This window comes from Magnolia sinica, chromosome 6 (genome assembly GCF_029962835.1).
Source record: "Magnolia sinica isolate HGM2019 chromosome 6, MsV1, whole genome shotgun sequence".
In the NCBI taxonomy this organism is placed as follows: Eukaryota; Viridiplantae; Streptophyta; class Magnoliopsida; order Magnoliales; family Magnoliaceae; genus Magnolia; species Magnolia sinica.
In genome coordinates, this window is record NC_080578.1 from 9980058 (window position 1) to 10000244 (window position 20187).

Below are 20187 nucleotides of genomic sequence, written 5' to 3' on the forward strand. Positions count from 1 at the left end.
ATGTTAATCCATGAAATGTGCGTTGGACCTAATGAACTGTCTGGATCAATGGATTGGATTCTCCCACTCTTTTAACCGTTTGTTTGGATAGAATAGTCTTCTTTTGATTAGGGGTAGCTATGGACCTGCCCAGGCTCTATAAGGCTCATGGCCCGAGCACTGAATGGGCCCAGCACAGCTGCGCAAGGCCCAAATTTTGGTTCGGGTCGGCCTGATCCAGCCCTCCCTGGAAATTGATATACAACCCCATTTCCACCTTCAATATTCCTAATCCGTCCCTTGGTCACGCGGGACACACATTCACAAAAAAGTACACACTTAGAAAAGTGCAAGCTACGTAATGAATCTAGACAGAACACGTGGACATGAATCCTGAGCCCAAAAATTGATAGACCAAGCCCATGTCTGCTTCCCAGGCCAACCTAATAGGTCCGAACCGGTCCAAATTTGGGCCGGGCAGGCCAACTGCACCATTCCCACCTCTACCGTGTCTGCATAATGTAGAATAGAACATATTACAAATGAAGTTGAGCCGAGCTGAGCCGAGCCGTGCCGTGCCACCTGGACCGCCGCCGCCGCCCCCGACTAGTGATTTTGGCACAATGACAGCATAATGATGATTGAAATGACACTCATCCACCACATGTAGAATAGAACTAGGATTGTCCAAGTTCGGGCTGGGGTCCTATGGTACCCATATCTTAGCTAACCAGGTTCAGGACTTAGCAGATCTTGCTAATGAGCCCTGATCCCTATTACGCGTTAATTTTTGTGTCACCATTGTGTAAGCAAATGGATGATGATTTAAGTTACCAAAATGAATAGAAATTGATGGTGCATACCTTAGTTGCGTTCGGACATATGGGCACTCCAATCAATTGTTCTGGACTGTCCATTCAGTCCAGGTCATCATTTTCAAGAACCCAGCTATAAGAAAATAACTCCTGTTGGACTGCAAAATGGATAATCAGGATCATCTATAACAGAAAAGGGAAAAATAAAAAAGAACGAAAGGTTCCTTCATCAACCTGAAACATCCATTCAGTAGGCCCATGGAAGACCACTGTTATAATAAAACGAAAGGTCTAAGTTCAGATGGAATAAGCTCAGCTCATATACCCCTGTTCTTAAATTTGTAATTATAAAAAGAAAGTAAAAAAAAAAAAAGAAAAAAAAGAAGAAGATAAAAGAAAAGGAAAAACTCTGCTAAAATAAGACCAGATTGATTACTCCTGCGCACATATTGAGATTGTTCCTTCCATGGAAAATGCCTAATTTAGCTCAACAATGGCGCATATCCACCATACAAAAGATTTAACAAAATTTAAAACCCGATTAGAGGGGCATTGGGCAATGGGAATGGCCCACCAAATCAACTGGGAGGGGCCCATGTCTACAAACCCTATTGTTGCAGACTTGGGCTCACGAGAAGGATGCCACAACTTTCACTGGGAGAAAAAAAAATAATAATAAAAATACATGGACCCTTCCACAGGCGAACATGAGGCTCCTGTTTCCACTCACCCATTTTAATCCTTGTAAATGCGCAAAACAGCAAAAGTGAGTCAATCTTGGCTCTTTTTCCAAACTTGACATTGCAGGGCGTAATACCTGATCATGATCATGTGCTGATCCCTGCCTCATGCTGGCACATAAGACTCCAACATCAGCTGCGCAGGTGAGGGCGACTGGATTTCGACAATCAGATAGGTGAACTTCCACTGCTTGTCGGTCTTGTCTTTGAACATTTCAGTGTAGACCTTGCCAGCTCCATGCGGGCCACGAATATGGAAGTTAACCTGCATTGAGATAAAAGTTTTAAGCTCCAAACATGACAGAACCAAACTTTTAAAAGTACTTAGGAAGACTGTGCAGAGAGTAGCAACGACAGGGCACTTGGAATTCTGATAAAAATGCTTAAAGATGAATGCCATCAAGGAGCACACGTCCACGGATACCCACACTTCATCAGCTGAAGCCAACCGTGAAACTGGTTGTGGCCCAAAAACCAGGCTGGTCCACCCATCAGGTGGGCCACATGTACATGAGAAATTTTATGGTTGGAAGATGAGGACCAGCAGTCCATATTCACAGTACACTGACAAGCCTGATGTTTGGAACAGGGCCATGTTCATATTTGGAAGCATCTGATGAATGTCCTGGATCTCACACAAGTGCGTCATGTTGGCACATGCACAGCAAAGAAAACCCTCAATCTCCTTTGTGGGAGACTCCTCAACATATCTCTTAAGATGTTACCTCAACGTGCTCAACACCATCTTCATCAGTCCATGTCCTATGGGGAATGCGCTGACGAGCAGCCCGGTTTCTGCTTTCCTGGCCATAGCCAGTAACAGGAGATCCAACTCTCATCCTAACCTGACATGGATCACAGCATTGAACGAATTAGGTGGGAAAGCGGCTGTCGATACAAGGAGAGGTACGATAGAAATCAATGTTTAAGCAGGCAAAAATACCTGACTGTCATTCTGCACCCTTTCTAGAGCCTTCCCAAAAATCTTGTACCTGTATTAATGATCAAAGGTGGAAAAATGATAGGTTATACATTTTTTGTCCGAAGCAAAAATGACAGTACCAATATAAAAGAAGGGGGGAAAATAGCGATTGCCAAGTAGGGCTGTACGCAAACCAAGTTAGCTCGGTTAGCTCGCTTGACTCGACTCGAAAAAGCTTGATTCGACTCTATTCAAAACTGGGTTCGAGCCAAGTTGAGCTGATTTTTTGAGCTCAAAAAAATTTTGAACCGAGTTCGAGCTTGCCCAAGCTCGACTCGGATCGAATGCCAACTCGAATTGAACTCGGATTGAACCAGTTCAGTGACTTGGTTACTTTGATATTGATGTTGCAAGTTTTGTTGAAATGACTCAACGAAGTGTTGGCTGGTGGCAAGGAAGGTATGTGTATGAAGCAAATACCCTTTTTTCTTGATTTTGATGTTGCCTACAAGGTATTTCATCAAATACCTGTAAACAGCTGCTGCTGTTTTACATACAGTAAGAAATTGAAAGTGAACTCCATGTGTTTGTGAAAATTCCGCACAGGCTCGATCTTTGCTCGAACTCGGCTCGAACTGGCCCAAGCTGCTGACCGAACTGAGCCGAGCTGACCAATCAGGCTCGAGGACTGAGCCGAGCTGAGTTCGAGCTGGGGTCAGCTAGTGGCCGAGCCGCTCAACTCGGTTTGACTTGTGTACACCTCTGTTGCCAAGCACCAACATGATCACATGCATGGTTTTAAGAAGTCGACTCAGACTAGATGGAACCTGATCTGGTTTGATATTCTTGTGCCCAAGTTAGATGGATTTGGTATAGTTTGTTCATGTATATATTTTTCAGAGTTCAGATTAAAAAAAAATTAAGCTGGCTACCAAGCACTCAACCTCTGCACATGTCGCACAAGTATGAGATAGGAACCATTCATTTGTTGGCCCTACTGTGGATGGGTCATACACCAAAACCTATATATTTCAGATGGATCCTAGCTGCCACTTCGAGGACTTTTAGCCCATCAAATGTCTACTTTTGGTTGGACCTTTTTTTTTTTTTTCTCTTAAACCCCATTTGTAATCCTCAGGGCTTTCAATCAGTGGCTAGGATCCCCAGAACAGTGATTCTAAGATACGCCATAAACACCATAAGAGCCAGCAGATGAGCAATTCAGGTCCACTACATGTGTGCTACATCTACAGAGATTGACTGCTTGATAGCCAACTTCGATACAAATTACAATTGCATCAGATCCACTATAAATAAATACAAATACATAAAAATGCCCTGTAGCATACAGATGAACAATAACAAAGTAGAGCTTGGAGTAGAACCTATGCAAGTATGACACGCAAATCTAAAAAAGGTAAAATTTTTCTCTTTTTAGTAAAAATCTTATATCTTTATATAAGAGAAAAAAATTAACCAAGAAAAGCACTTGGATGATGTCTTACTCTTTTGGTTCAAAGATGAGTTCCTTGAAAACAGCATATGCAGCAGCACCTGCAATACCTAGACCTGCAAGTATTATAAGACTGTATGAAGCACCCTCTGTGAATGACACCGGTTTCTCTGGAATATTGTAGGTGGGAGCATCAAAGGGATCGTCAATTGTAGATATATCTTTCCTCTTCTCCTGGTGAAAAGATAGGAAAAAAAGGCACTTCAGTTTCCAGGAGCATGTAACATGAGGTTGAGATATATGAGAGGAAGAAGAATGAAAACAAAGCCATGCTAAAGCAAATAATCAGGTCAAAAGCTAGGCAAGAAAATTACAATAGGGATATATGCAAGAAGAGTCGAAGCTTTCTTCTAATTATAAAAAGAAAATGTCTGGTGAGCAAAGTATTCAGTAAGGGTAACGGTCAGCCAATATGACCATCACTATACAGGCCGTGATGGTCAAATAAACTTTAAAGGACAAAAATGTATTGACCCATTGTGGGCCTTTTTCTCAGATTGGGCATTTCGGGTCCCACCATTACTGTTATGTAACCATTTTTTAATACTTTGCTGGTAAGATGTGTCCATGTATCAGCAAGACTTGACAGATTTTTGTTTCTTGTTGGATATATTTCGCTCCATGGCAATCTAGACGCACATTACGTGTTTTGTCTCCATGGCAACAAAAAATTCTATAGCAGACATCTGTAAAATAAAAATAAAAAATTTAAAAAAATGAAACAAAAATCCATAGCAGACAGCAGGAAATGCTCTTTTTCTTTCTCCACCTACAGTATACCAGAATGCCATGCACATTTCTACACATCAAGATTATTGAGATGTCAGGTGGGTAGCCATTCCCAAACCCGGGTAAAGTAATGAGTAGGGTTGATATCAGGCCGGCAGCCATTCATGGAACTTCTACAAAGCAATAATAAGATGTCCCCAAATAGCTGAGAACATGATAAAGATGAGAATGACGATACAACAACGATAATAGTGATGATGGATCAAGTTGGAGCAAAGGCAATGCTTATTACATGTATCAAGTATTGACTCGTTTCATCAAAGCTTTAGGAAAAGTACACGTAAATCAAAGAAAAGTAAGCTGTTATTACAACAGCACAAGAGCAAGGATGTATACAGTATAACTGTGGCACAGCAGGAAACCAGGGTAAGCCACTCTTATTGTAGAAAAGAGGAATGCTACAGTGATTTGCATGACATACTGAAAAGGTGAATCGAGACAAACTTAGCAAGTGGCAACACAGCAAACGTGCAAGATCCGGGTCAGTTACTAATGCAGGGGCATTTTCACACCGGGCTCGAGTAGGGTTGCCTGTGGGATGCAGGGGCACACTCGGGGTGGGTGGTACCATGTGATTCGGGGCCCACGAGGGAGGTCTCGTGTTCGAGACTCCTCACTGGGAGTGATTAATGCAGGGGCATTTCACACCGGGCTCGAGTGGGGTAGCCTGTGGGATGCAGGGACACACTCGAGGTGGGCGGCCTGAGTGAGGCGGCACCCATGTGATTTGAGGCTCACGAGGGGGGTTCGGTCAAGGTCCTAACCCATGAGATGTAGGGCCTGGGCTATGAGATAAAGGGATTGATTCGTCATGCTCTAACAGTTCGAGCTTTTAGAGCAAGTGGTTAATTGTCCTGCATCAAATTGGTATTAGAGTGGGAGGTCTCGTGTTCGAAACTCCTCACCGGGGGTAATTAATGCAGGGGCACACTCGGGGTGGGTGGCACCCATGTGATTTAGGGCCCACAAGGGAGGTCTCGTATTCGAGACTCCTCACCGGGGGTGATTAATGCAAGAGCATTTCACACCGGGCTCGAGTGGGGTAGCCTGTGGGATGCAGGGACACACTCGAGGTAGGCGGCCTATGTGAGGCGGTACCCATGTGATTTGAGGCCCACAAGGGGGGTTCGGTCGAGGTAAAGGAATTAATTCGCCATGCTCTAACAGTTCGAGCTTTTAGAGCAAGTGGGTAATTGTCCTGCATCAGTTACTAAGCCTAGCAGACTGCCAACATTTCCTAGCCTATAAATCAGGTGAATCCACTCATCAGGTGGACCTCTTCAATCTCTCCTCACATAAATCGCTCTAGCATTTTCCGTCTGAGAAATATTGGCATTCTAGTCACTTCTTTCATGACCATCAAATAGCTAAAATTATATGATATTTCATATGAACGGTTATCCAGAACAATTGATCTGCTCATGCCATTCTATGTATTAAAATTAATTAATTTTTTTTTTTAAAAAAAAAAAAACAAACTCATGAGTTAAAAAATTATATGGAAACTCACTCTTCGTAAATTTATAAAGCTCATAATGGAAGAAAAAATATCCTCCTCCCTCCCCATTGTCTAATCATCAAACTATCTTAACCATCTTAATTTGCCTATTGAACTCATTGAATTTGGACCCTTGATCATTTTCTAACTATCTATTTGATGGCCATTAATTAGGGTTCATGCTTCACCCATAATGGTTTCAAGATTTAGATGGCCTTGATTAATGTATATGTATGCCATATGTAGTGTGGATCCGTTGCAATAGCTAAACAAACATGGGGAAAACACACCACGGTCCACCCCTAAAAATATGGTTGTAAAAAGACTATGATACCATCATCTCATAAATATAAGAAACAGCAGGAGAAGCAATTTTAGCCACCCTTTTCGAAATTTAAACCCTCAACCTCGAGACTCTTTTTTAATAGTTAATACTGGCTTGAGGGATGCTCAAAGGAAGTCTTAATTAGGACTATGGATAGAGCACACTCAATTTCAATTGCATGTGGGAAAGAGAATCTGGTTCTAGGAGGGTTATGTGCAATGCTAAAGAAACAGAGTGATTTTGATCATTACAGGATCTAGAAGGGAACATACAGTTCACATCTCCTGTGAGGATTTGGACTAAAAAAATGCAGAGATATCAGTCCTACTTTTGTGAGCATACACGCAGAAACCTACCAAATCCCAAGCTTTAGATTGTTGGTGGCACTCGAGTGTTAGATGCATAATTTTTATCGTGAAGATAATCAGAGGGACACATTCATCTAAAACGGGGAAAACGGGGTAAAATTAGCTGAATTTGGAGAATATAGAGGATGGTCTGCGCCAATCAATCTTAGAAAATGTTTTTCAACAATAGCAACACAGGCAACATTGACATGCTTTTGGATATTATAATCAGATGATTAATGCAACTCTTAATTTTTATTAAATTTCAACCAGAAAGCAAGAACATTGCTGGCCTCAACCCCCTGGCAAGCAACTTCGAGACAGAGAACTGCCAAGTAACATACATTCATGCAAATTTCTTGTAGTAATTTCTATTGTGTTGCTTATTTTTAGAACGACTACTCTACAGGTACTGAGATCATTAACTGGAAATAAAGAACCAAAAGAGAATGCATGCCTGGAATTTGCAAAAATATGTGAATATAAAGCAACAAAAAAAGGTGAGGCACATGTAGTCAAACCTCTCCCTTTTTTCCTGATGACTGTGAAGCCGAACTGGATGCAATTGCCCTTACAAGGCATGGAAGCATATGGTGTTTTCCATAGTATTTACTGAATTGATTTGTGGCCTGCCTACTAACTATATGTTCTCTAGATTGCCCTCTGAATAAAGTAGGGAAACCTGCTAAACAAAATTTTCAATAAGTTGTAATTCTTGGAATGATGTGTTATATTTCTTTAAGAAGCACTGTTATACCATCAGTGCATAAATCAAATAAAAAAGATTCACCAATAGTCCATCTCTTCAGTAATGTATCAATTCACATTGATATGTTGGACCGGGTGCAGACAGAACAATAAAACATATAGGATGATAAGGAAAACACATGAGTGGCTTCAGATGATACAAATTGATTCAAAGACGAAGTTTTTTTTTTTTTAGGTAGGTATGGGCTTGACCCAAGACCTCAATGTTGAAACTGACTCTGTCTGCCACTGAGGCACGGGCTCAAACCCGTCAAAGATGAAGTAAAATGCCATAAAAGAACTAAAAAGTACAAATAGAACTTCCAACAATGCATTATAAGATATTGAGACACACCAAATATCATTTTCCAAATGAACATGATTCCATACATGTCGGATCCCTGGTTTAGTGATCCAGACAGTTTGATGTGGGCCCCAACATGGATGAGGAAGACCCAAAAACCTCCGAGATAGGAAGATCCTAATCCTTTGATATCTGTCGAATTTGACGTTAAAGAAACAAAAATACAGCAACGGTTCACATTGGAAAGAATTTGAGAAGGGTTAGGATTTTCCAGTCCATGAGATTCTTGGGCGTCCCTAATTAGAGATTGGGCCATCATATCAACAGTCTGGATCGACTATATAACTCATTGCTTTTTAAATTATGGCATTCCTTTTTTATATTTCTTTTTTGAATCAGCAATGTACATGTCTTCTGATCAATCGGGACACTATGATTATTCAATTCTAAAAGGTCGGCATTCCTCTTTCTTTTCTTTTCTGTTTTCCTTTTCTTCTTCTTCTTCTTCTTCTTTTTTATTTGAATCAGCAATGCACGTGTTGGCTGAAGGATCTGGACTCTGAAATTCCTTGCTCCTAAAAGGCCGGCATTCCTCTTCTTCTTCTTCTTCTTTTTTTCAATAGCAGCAGGCACTCCAACATATGACCCAAAGGAAAGGTAAAGAAATAAAGTTCCAAGTTCCAACAATATCAGTCATAGAAAGAAAAGGTAAACTAGGACAGATTTTCCTACAGTTGCAAGGTTTGACTGCAACGGCAGAGAAACATTTAGGTGCTTTATCTGCTGAAATATCTTCTATCAGTAGTATCCCTCTACATATTCATGACAGTTCAATGTTAATAATTATCATTCCAAGCATCCTAAGAAAAATTACAACTGTAGGACTCTTTTATCCTGTTGAACATCTTGTTTAATAGGAATCGTATGCCATCTACAACTCAGATTCTGTTATTCCAGGAAGTCTTCAAAAAAATAGTGGCTGATGTGGCTACAGCGTTTCTTCAGGGTGGGCATTGTGACCTCTAACTGGAAGGGGCTTGGATTTCTTTTCAATGTATTCCAAGAGCTACATACTATATACTCCCTCGGAGCCCCTCCCTCTAAGGAGTCTGGAAGATAGAATTAGAAACACTTGATCAGCATTTTTGGAGTTGTTCATAATGAACAGATTTTTTATGTATAAAATGATGACCAGTTTGTGTTGGTTTGATATCTTGTAGCCTTACACAAAAATTCTTTAATGATTAAGGATGATAGAATGCAATGTTTAAAATTAAAACATCTAGTTTATAATCTTCTCCACTATCGGAGAGCCTCAAAAGACTCTGATCAACATATCCCATTACCTTGTTCCCACCAAATGTTAGTTAATTCAGTTTGTGACCTATCTATCTTTGAAAAAGCTTTAAATACCTTTTAAATGTCAGACGCTTGCCAATGAAAATTAATTTTCTTAGAGAATAAAGATCATTTTCTTTGTGAATGATTATCAAGCACACATCCAAAGCAAAGGAAGACTTGAAGATACTGTCTTCTGGTGTTTTTGTATTCTATATTTGTGGCATGCCCTTTAGAAAATGTTGTGCTTTTGTAATATATATTTTACAAAAAAAAAAAAAAGTGCATGGGTTCACGCGGCATATGGAATATGGCATAACTTCCATCATGCATCTGGACAATATGACATTCCACGGGCAGATGTTTTGACCATCTTTTTGTTCATTGCCCCTTTGTGGGGTCTATATGGGAGGGAAGTTTTATGCCGTTTTCAAGTTCTCTATGTGTTCCCGAGTTTGGTTAATGATCTTCTGTTTTGGTGGCCTTGGGAAGCAGATAAAGGTGCTGTGGAGAATGGCTTTGCTTGCAGTTTGGTGGGCTATTTGGGATGAAAGGAATGCTAGATGCTTCAGGAATGAGAGGAGTCGGTGGATAGTGTGTATCTTGTAGGGCAAGGATGCTTGTTGTTGAATGGGCTTCTATTGTCCCCAAGCTTAGCGATTGTAATCTGGATTTCCTTAGGTTGTAGTGGGTCGCTTTCTCGGTGCCCCATCTTTTTGTAGCTTTCGTTCTTTCTTTTAATAAATTTTTTGTCATCTTTCAAAATAATACATTCCATAGCCCTTGATAGAGTAGAATGGTGGAACAGGATTCATGTAACCGACCCCAATTAGTTGGGATAAGGCCTAGATGATGATGATGATGGAGTTTCACGGCAACAGTTTAAAATGGGGATGCAGGAAATGAATATAGAACTACACGGAATTATTATATAAATAAATAAATAAATCCATGGACTACAAAACATAGACAAGAAATTGCCACTTCTCCTCATTGCATTTATCAAGAGAAGATAACCCAACAGTTATTTGTCGAAAGATAGAAATACAGACCAAGTCCAAGGTACTCATGCCGCAACCGACAATCAGCCCTGCTCATATCCTGCAGAATATAAAAACAGGATCAGCCTTTACATGTTTGATTTTTTTTAATTTATTTTTTTTTTTATAAAAGGGAATGAAGGCTGCATTTGGATGTACAAAATGTTTAGTTAGTGAAAACTAAAAAGCAACAAAGTGAACTGTCCAAAGTTTGGCAGGTCCATCATTGTTTAGAGTGGTTAACCAGTCCCAAATTCATCCACATAATTTCAGTTGGCCTTGAAATGAAATGAGTTGCAATGATGTCAAGGGAAATAGAATTCTGAAATAATATCTTTTTCTGATCACCTCCACTTTTGTGCAACTTAATTATTGCAAACTATACAATTGTAAATCCAAATCCATTAAAAATAATAATTCATAAAAAAATAAAAAAAATAAAAAAATGCTCTTCCACCTTCTGCATCCAGATGACATTAGCACTGGATTTGCCCTCATAACATGACATTGCAACAACCTGCAATTGCACCATGATCATTAACAAAAAAAACATAAATTTTACAAGAAAGCCATGGAATACTGCACATGACATCAGTATGTTTGATTTGAGCTTGGATTTTGAACTGATCGATTCAAGTTTATATATATATATATATATTTGCTTAGCCATGCCCAGTCCTGCAACCTACAGAAGACTATACAACTTATCAAGAATTTCATAAGAGCCCGCAAGACTCAGCTGTGCAGAGTGAAGAGACCAGCAGTGTAAAAAAGTCCAGGCTCTTCACTTGTTCATGTAACTACTTTCAAAACTTCAGAAAGAAGAGAAAATAAAGAACACTAATCAACAATGGAATGGATAGAGGCTGCATTTGGGCACCCAGAAAAGGTTAGGAGGGCATGTTCCTTTTACCCCCAAAAATCAATATCCCTATCAACTCCGACTTTTTTTCCTTTTTTTTTTTTTTTGAAGTGGAAAAGACAGATAATAGCACCCTGATGTAGGATGGATGAGAATGAGAAATTTGGATTTTGCACAACCCACACAATTCAAAGATTTTGGTTTTTATTACAGAATTTTTCTCCTCTGCAAAAGGTTGTTTTCTCCCAAAACTCATACTTACTTTAATTCCCATATCATCCAACGGCAAATTAGTACTAGAGTAAGTTCATCTGTACGCTTGTATGAGACCAATGGGAAGCAGGAAAGGAGTGTAGTGGAGGAGATAGTAAGGAGCCATGACCATACGGAGAGAATGCTCCATAAGATGTTAAGTCAAATGGATAATTTGGCAACATCAACACAGCAGCAAGGAGTGCCTCCTCATGTGTGAGTTGGTAGCGGCTAGATATTGAAGTTAGTGGCTCCCATGGTGTTCCATTTGATCATCCTCGTCGTAGAAGAGAGGATCGATTGGAGGGTCTAATTACACTTATGATGTAAAACTTGAGATGCTCAATTTTTATGAAGAAAATCTGAGAATTTCAAAGAACATATTCAAGATTCAATAGAAGAAAAGTATGAAAATCAGATTGATGAAGTGCCTGGTGAAAAAGCCACAATCCAAGAAGATAGCGCAAACTGTCCGTAGGTAGGTCGATAGATGAATCTATCAAAAGGATCAATGGACAGATTAATTTATGGAACACACAGTGGATCGAGGGTTGGATTGGAGGAAGAAATGGGCAGCTCAATGGTAGCACATTCTTGTACGGTGTATTTCAAAGTTGAGATGGACATGTTGGTCCTGTCCCAAGGACAGTCAAAGCACATAAGTTGGAAATCAACAGTGATAAGGACAACACCGTATTGACAAGGAGCTGATAGACTCACGACTCCATTACTACAAAAGTGGGAACCTAGAATATGGAGAGCATGATGATGAAGGAAGAGGTGATTGTTATCTGCGGAGCCATCCATTGCAAAGGGTGCTGATCCAACCTGAAGGCCTTCACTATGAATTACCCTTGAAGCCAAAGAAGAATGGTTGTAAAGGTCATTATTTTTAGTATCGGTATTGATGGACGTGTCGCACCCTTGGCATACAGAATCACATCAGGTATTGCATGGGAAATATTGGAGGTATCACGTACTGTACTGATATTTTTGGGAAAATTTTGGAAATTGGTCAAAATTTTCAATTAAACTTTATGGGATGTTAAAAAAGATATCATTATACACTTAGAACTCCAAAGATTACAAAAATCAAGTACACAAAATAAGTTTTCTTGGCATAGGGTACTAAACTATCCGTTGTAGACGGAAGTGACGTAACTATAATAAAATAATAAATAAATAAAGCACTAATATTTCTATTATTCATATCACTTATTAGCACATTCATTGTACTAAATACTGACACTAGATATATTCTACAATATATGGTGCATTTACTTAAAAAGATATTTTTTCATTTTTTAAAAATCAAATTAATTTTTGAAAATAAATAAACAAGTGTGGGTGATGTTCAGATTAGTACACAAGCATAAACACAAAATATTAGACATGCATAACATCTAGTCAATCTAATTGTTTTCAAATAATTAATTTTCAACATTTTTTAATTAAGAGTATATTTTTTTAGTTTCAAAAGTTCCGTAAACTTGTATATCAGCCTCCAAGCACTCTAATATGATTTTTTTTTTCAACCTCTACTTGCAAGTTAAATGGGTGAAATTGAGGAAATTTTGGATTTTCCCAATTTCTCCAATTTTCTCATATTCGAAAATCGAAGGTCAGAACTCTTGATTGATCACGTGAAGCATGCAAAATCATAAATTATGAGCTTTTTCCAGTGACTCCAAGGAATTTAAACAAGACAAAGCTGTTCAAATTCACAAAAAGTCACCAACCTGGGTTCCAGTACCACACGCTCTCCAATTTTGACTTCCACCACCAACTCCCCTTTCCTCTCCAAACAATAAAAAAGGAGTGGTCGAAATTTCCTTAGGAATGTAATGAAAGCTATAAAAAAAAAATAAAAATAAATAAAAATAAAAAATAAAAAATTTAAAAATTTTTAAAATTTTTAAAAAATAAAAAAAACAAATGTTTTGAGATTTTTGGCAATTTTTCCAATATTTTCCCAAAGGGGACTGATGCACTTGAGGTATCGTCGATACGCGGCAATACATTATTAGTGATACATTATAATACACAGCGATACATTGTGATATATTGACCGACTGGGAAGTTTCCCAACCAAAGCCCGGTATTGAATCGGTACTATGTGATATCGATAATATCGGCCTATCTATAATGTAATCATTGGAAAAGGTACATCAATCTGATGAATTGTTACCGGCCATCAACTTGAGACATGTTCTTTTGTAGCTATGGGACATTAATGCATCGGAGCCATCCATCACCATCAAATGGACCCACTTTGATTTTTTATTTATTTATATTTTTTTAAAGATAATGGGATTATATTAAGAAAAAGTGATTACAAAAGAAACTGCTGAGATAGCAGAAAAGACTAAAAACCTAGAAATAAGAGGTTATAATCCTTAAGACCATTATCGTTAGCCACCCATTCTACAATAAGATTTTTGGCCCTAGCACACACAACTTGAATTGAGGACTGCTTGTTATTAAAGCATCTGTCGTTCCTTTCCTCCTAAATTGACCACCAAATGGCAAGGATCACCATTCTCCAGATTCTAGTTCTATCTTTGCCCAGCTTGAATCCATGCCAAGACGCCAACATGTTGGAGGACTTCGGGATACACCCACTAATGTTGAATCTCTTAAAGAATTCCGACCAGATTTGGGCGATAAACGGGCAATGGGTCATTAGGTGGTCAACCAATTCTTCTTCTTGCATACAGCAAAGGCAAATATTGACGAGTTGCATGCCCCTCTTTCTTAGGTTATTGAATGTAAGGATCCAATTTTTACCAACCAACCAGCCAAAGCAGGATGTATTTGGGGGGGAGCTGGGTACTTCCAAATAAAAGGGGAAGCAGGGATCACTGGGATGTGAGATGGAACAAGGCAAGAGTATAAGGATTTAACCGAGAAACTGCTATTCTTTTCTCGCGTCCAGATCAGATTGTCAGACGTGGCCTAGTTGGTAACCACCTTAGAAATGCAATCAAGCATCCCCACATATTCAGTTACCTCCCAATCATGGAGGTTTCTGACGCACTTCACTTCCCAAATGATGCTGTCATCGGAAGTAACATAGCAGCTGGCAACAGAAATTTTCTTATCTGGGGCAAGGCGGTAGATATTAGGGAACCTGATTTTCAGTGGTTCCTCACCCACCCACTGATCTTCCCAAAATCGAATGGAAGATCCATTTCCGAGCTCAAAACTAATATTATCAATCACTGCTTGCTTGGACTGCAAAATTCCTTTCCAAATGAAAGAAGCCATGTACACTGAGGATTCTTTAGTCCACCATCCGCCGGGGGAAGTGCCATACTTGCCTTTGATGAGGATGTTCTAGAGAGAACTACCTTCAGTGCCCAATCTCCATACCCATTTGCTGAGGAGAGCCTGATTCATTGTCTTCAAATTTTTATTACTGGCACCCCCTTCATGGAAATGCTTGCAGACCTCTTGCCATTCGAGAAGGTGAAGTTTTTTCTGGTTATCCTTCCCACAACACAGGAAGTCTCGTCTAAGCTTGTTGATGATATGCAGGACCGACGAGGGACAACGGAATAGAGACATATAGTATATGGGAAGATTTGAAAGGCCTGATTTGATGAGAGTTGGACATCCTCCCATCGATAAGTATTGACACTTCCACCTAGTGAGGTACTTCTGAAATTTATTCACAATCTTGTCCCACATAGAGAGCGGGGGCGGGCCAAAAGCGAGGGGGAGCCCCACAAAAGTGGATGGAAATGGACCCGCTTTGATTTGGGGCTCGATGTAAAACAACCCATACTTTGGATCTTATTTGTCAAGCCATTAGTAGTTATCTGTTTTTTGGAAGATCTTTGAAGATTTAGAATTCTTCTACTTATTATTTTCCTTTTTGGATTTGAAACTTAGATGTTAATCTTTAAGATATGATTTAGAGTGAATTAGTAAAGTTTAGATTTAAAAGATCTCTTTAGATATTTATCTTTTGTATTTAAGCATATATAAAGACCTCTGAGGCCATATCATAGATAGATGGATGACTAATGAGATTGGAATAGAAAATGTGAGCTTAGGGAGAAAGCATTCTTGTCAAGGGAGAACACTATAAAAAACTTTTCCTTTAGATTGTGTGGTGTCTAGAAAAATCCGTTGTTCTCATGTTCTTTTCTTCTATTCCATTACACCGTAGGTCAAATTGGTATGACGTATGGGGTAATAAGAGAGAAAAGGAGAGACAAGAAGAGGGGAAAACTGTTGTTTTGCACACACCACATAATTCAAAGGAGTTATTTTTTAGAGGGTTTTCTCCCTCTACAAGAGAACGCTTTTCCCTTAAGCTCAATTTTTTATTTTTTTATTTTTTGCAATCCATTATTCATCAACTCTAGCCATAATATGGCCTAAGAAGAATTTACATAGGCCCGAATGCAAAAGACAGAGATCTAAAGAAATCTTTCAAATCTTAACTTTACTAATTTAGATCTAAATCACATCCTAAATATTGACATCTGGGTTCCAAATACAAAAAGGGAAATAACAACAACTAGAAAGATTTTGAATATTAAAATATCTCCCCAAAATAGAAATCTACTAATGACTTGATGACCCATAAGATCCTGAGTGTGGGTTTTTTTTACATCAAACCCCACAAAGTGGGACTATTAGATGGTGATAGATGGCGTGGGATGCATAACAACCCACCTAATGCAAATTCTGTTCTGTGTCACCCCAAACAAAAAGTGGATAACCGTCTCTCCAAAACGTCCATTTGATTAGCAATTTGGGTCACCAAAGAAACACCTTAGGGTCTGGTTGGATGCACAATAGATTTAAATGCAATTATAAATCTAACAATGTGGAAATAACCAAATCCTAATTCCATAAGCATTCATGTTGAGAGTATAGCCTCCAAATTGCAATTATGTTACTTTCAAGTTGGACTTAAAAGAATTGTAGCTGCAATTTGCGGGATACTTCCTCAATATGAATTCTACGAGATATCATTAAGCTCTTTCATTTCATCTTGATCAAGCTGAATGCTCACAATGCATAGCACTTGTGCATGAGTGCATCCAAACACAACCTTACAATGGGCTGCAACTGTCACTTCTTCTCAGTTTTCTTTTGGTCCTGCATGGCCAGAAAGATCACAAATCAACGCTATCTTGATAGACTCTAACCACCTCTCAACATTAATCGTGGACATTTTACTCAGTTACCTCTTAATTTCATATTTTCAATACAAATCCACACCGTCAGACCATTTACACCACAATACAACGACATTATACCATTGTCCTCATAAGATATCCGCAATACCAACTTATGCTGGCTAAAATATAGATAGATGAAAAAAAGGATCCATACCTTCTTCACAGAATTGAATCTTCCGGTGTCAACTGCATTCCTCGCCGTTGATGAAAAACCAGCAGAACCCACATTGGAAACTAACAGTTCGGCTGGCGAAAATGATCCTTGCGGAGATTTTTCAAGAACAAGAGTCCATCTGTTATTAACCAAAGTCCTAAATTCTCCAAGTTTGTATTTGAGATGGTTCATCTTTTCAAATCACTATATGTCTCTGAAGCTTTCAATATGAAAAAACCCCAGAAAAATCAATCGATGGGAGGAAATTGGAAAAGACCCAGTTGATGAAACCGGATGAAATAAAAAACCCACAAAGGAAAAGATCAAAGTATCAATATTGGCATTGGATTTTAGAGAGAGAGAGAGAGAGAGAGAGAGAGAGAGAGAGGGTTTTGAACGGTTTTCGCTTTGAACTGTTTTCGACTGGACGTGGGAACTGGAAGGGGCTTCTGAAAGTCGAGGGCTTTACCTAGATCAGCAGCGGTCAGCAGCTCCTCCGCACGTGCCTAACGTAAACTACATGACGCGCCAAGGCGTCCATTGACCGTTGATTATTAGGTGTCCCCGAGCCCCACGGGAGTGGATTGCGTAGTGATCCTCAGGACTCTGTGGGGCCCACCATGATGTATGTATTCCATCCACGCAGTCTATCCGTTTTCCAGCTCATTTTAGGGCCCGAACAAGCCCTAAAATGAGGCAGATCCAAAGATAAGTGGACCACACCACATGAAACAGTGTGGGGCCCACGGTTGAAACCGTCCTAGGGCCCACCATGATCTGTTTGGTCCGCATGGATAAAACACATGAGGCCCCCGGATTTCGCTAGTGACGTGGTCTACAGGCAATCCGCCTTGGAAATATAAGCCCAGTGTCTTGCTGTACCAGGCCATGGCAATGATGGCCGGTCGGAGTGGATGGGCAATTCGAAGGCACTTGGGAGTCCATCCATGGTGGACCCCACCTAGTCTTGAATCCTGATCATCGGTAGTCACGTGTATGACGATCTCAACTTCAGGCCCGATATCTTATACCTGATTATTGTAAGAACCGGAACGGTCTAATATTGACCATACTCAGTTTGAACAACCTTTTTGTTGAAGCCAGGGCAGATTGAATGTTACGCCTGTCTATAACTTTCATGAGGTGGGCCAAAAAATTAACGGCCAGGCTAAGGTCTGAGATTCAGGTCTTATTAGTAGACACAACGGGTTCGGGTTTTTATACCAAACCCACGTATTTCAACCATTTGGATTATCGGACCATACGGCCTTTGTCACTTTGATCTCTTTCTTGTTGCTTGGAGGTGTACAGTAGACGGACCAGGTCGAGCTGGGCACAGCTTGGCTTGGCCACTTACTTACCCAGCTTGAACTTGGTTCAGCTTGGTCCACGTGCTTGATTGGCCAACTCAGCTTGAATTGGTCAACAACCCGAGCCAATTCAAGTCAAGTTCACGTTAAGATCGAGCCTACTTTGCTCATATAACATTTTCATAAATACATGGATTGCCCCTTCAAAATCTCACTTAATGTAAAACATCAGCAATGGTTTTACAGATATTTTATCAAACACCTTTTAAGTAACATAAAAATCAATAATAATAAAAAAAGTGTTTATTTCGTATACATTCCTTCTTCACCACCAACCACACTTTGTTGAGTCATTTCATCAAATACTTGGTGAACAACATTAATATTAAAGTAACGGAGTCATCGAACTAGTTTGATCCGGGTTTGATTCGAGTTGGGTTCGATTCAAGTCAGGTCAAGCTTGGGCAAGCTCGAACTTAGTTTGAAATTTTTTCAAGCTCAAAAAATAATTAAGCTTTTTTGGTCAAGTCGAGCACGCTAACCAAGCTAACTCGGTTCGTGTATAGCCCTACTTGTTACATCCAATGCCAGGCCACATGTTCAGGCTTGGAGACAAATGATCCAGACCTTCCATTTGTTCCAAATGAGTGTCATCTGATGGGCACAGCTGTTGAACCGGCTTTTCAGGTTGGGCTTCGGTTCAAATAATTATAGCCCAGCCAACTTATATGTACATGTGTCATATCCTATGAATATGTGATTTTGACCTCTAGTTAGTCAACCCCCAATGGGGATTTTATCAATTTTCAGGCAGGTAGTATCAGGTTGGGCTGACCCAACTTAATTTTTTTTGTTCACCATCGCTGAGTTAATTGCGATGGTCCAACTGATTAACAGAGCAATGTTGGAAAAAATCTCCTTTTGTTTGATTTAACAGATCAACATCTTATATTTATTTAAATATTTCATTTCAAAAGAATATCTCCATCTACACATATGGAAGGGTTTGATCGGGATAATAGACCATTCTAGTGGCTGGACCTCGCTTGCCCAGAACCAGTAGTTGGCTTTGACTCATTGAACTGGTCCCAAGCCGCTGATTGGCCTGGCCTGGGGGAGCTGTTTGGGCTTGGCCTATTGAAAATTTCAATTTTACGTGGCCCAACCTAGGCCCATTTACAGCCCTACTAGAACTGTAATGGGAGTGTATTTGATACTCTGATAGTGGGATCGTAGATATGCAGGCACTTAGATTGTGGTAAAAACTATGGATAGGATAATCTAAAAAATAGAAATTAATTAAATAATACTAACATCAGATCAGTGGAAATTTATTTGGATCGCTTGAAAATTTCTCATTACAACCATCAATTAAATGCCCATCAATCAGCTACTTAGGAAGTGAGATATGTGTAATTTAGAATTTGATTAATATATGAATTGGGATACAATATTTGGACTGTTTGATTTAAGTTCCATGTATGTTGTGTGTGCACTTTTATTAGTGCCTACGCATCAACTATCACCCCTTGCCAGAGTATCGAAGTTTTTTTCTCAACGGTAAAATCACGGACCCGTATTGCCTATACTGACGCTACAAGTAGCCAGTAGCCACTGGACGGTGCTCCGTGGGCCCCACCATGACGTATGTGTTTTATCTACTCCACCCATTCATTTGATCATTTTAGGACAATGGCCCAAAAATGAGTTAAGTCTAAATCTAATGAGGACCACACCACAGGAAACAGTGGTGATTGAATGGCCACCATTGAAAAGTTCTTGGAGGCCACGAGATGTTTATTTGCCATCCAACCTTTTTTTTGGTCACACGGCCCTGAATCAGGAGAAAACACAAATATCATGTTCATAAAAAAACACCAACCGTTAAAAACTTTATATTGCCATCCAACCCTTTGATTAGGTCACACAGGCCAGGATGAAGAGAAAACATAAATATCATCTTCATCAAAATTTTTGTGGCCCCAGGAAGTTTTTTTTACAGTGGGCATTCAATCACCAATGATTCCTGTGGTGTCGTCCATATGAAATATGTA

General features: G+C 39.6%; 1 protein-coding gene across 3 annotated transcripts; it reads right to left on the reverse strand.

Annotated features, from left to right (window-relative positions):
- Nucleotides 1–1204: 1204 nt before the first annotated feature.
- Nucleotides 1205–17255, reverse strand: LOC131248223 (probable mitochondrial import inner membrane translocase subunit TIM21). 3 transcript variants are annotated; one of them, XM_058248380.1, is made up of 9 exons: nucleotides 16824–17255; nucleotides 10815–10874; nucleotides 10370–10418; nucleotides 7450–7610; nucleotides 3962–4143; nucleotides 2478–2526; nucleotides 2260–2379; nucleotides 1612–1799; nucleotides 1205–1448 (listed from the first exon to the last, which is right to left on the reverse strand). In XM_058248380.1, exons 1-8 carry the CDS (start codon nucleotides 17013–17015, stop codon nucleotides 1641–1643), a joined length of 972 nt encoding a protein of 323 aa, XP_058104363.1. In that variant the 5' UTR covers nucleotides 17016–17255; the 3' UTR covers nucleotides 1205–1448; nucleotides 1612–1640. The 3 variants fall into 3 exon arrangements, with proteins under 3 accessions (XP_058104363.1, XP_058104362.1, XP_058104364.1); XM_058248379.1 differs by having other exon boundaries at nucleotides 1440–1535; XM_058248381.1 differs by lacking the exons at nucleotides 1205–1448; nucleotides 10815–10874 and having other exon boundaries at nucleotides 1611–1799.
- Nucleotides 17256–20187: the final 2932 nt, after the last annotated feature.

Excerpts from the sequence above, each read along its gene's own strand:
- LOC131248223 (XM_058248380.1), bottom strand. The coding sequence starts at position 17,015 with ATGAACCATCTCAAATACAAACTTGGAGAATTTAGGACTTTGGTTAAT. Across the intron at positions 4,144-7,449 it reads CATCAGGAAAAAAGGGAGAG|GAGAAGAGGAAAGATATATC; the intron begins GTTTGACTACAT and ends TCTTTTCACCAG. Across the intron at positions 1,800-2,259 it reads ATGGTGTTGAGCACGTTGAG|GTTAACTTCCATATTCGTGG; the intron begins GTAACATCTTAA and ends ATCTCAATGCAG.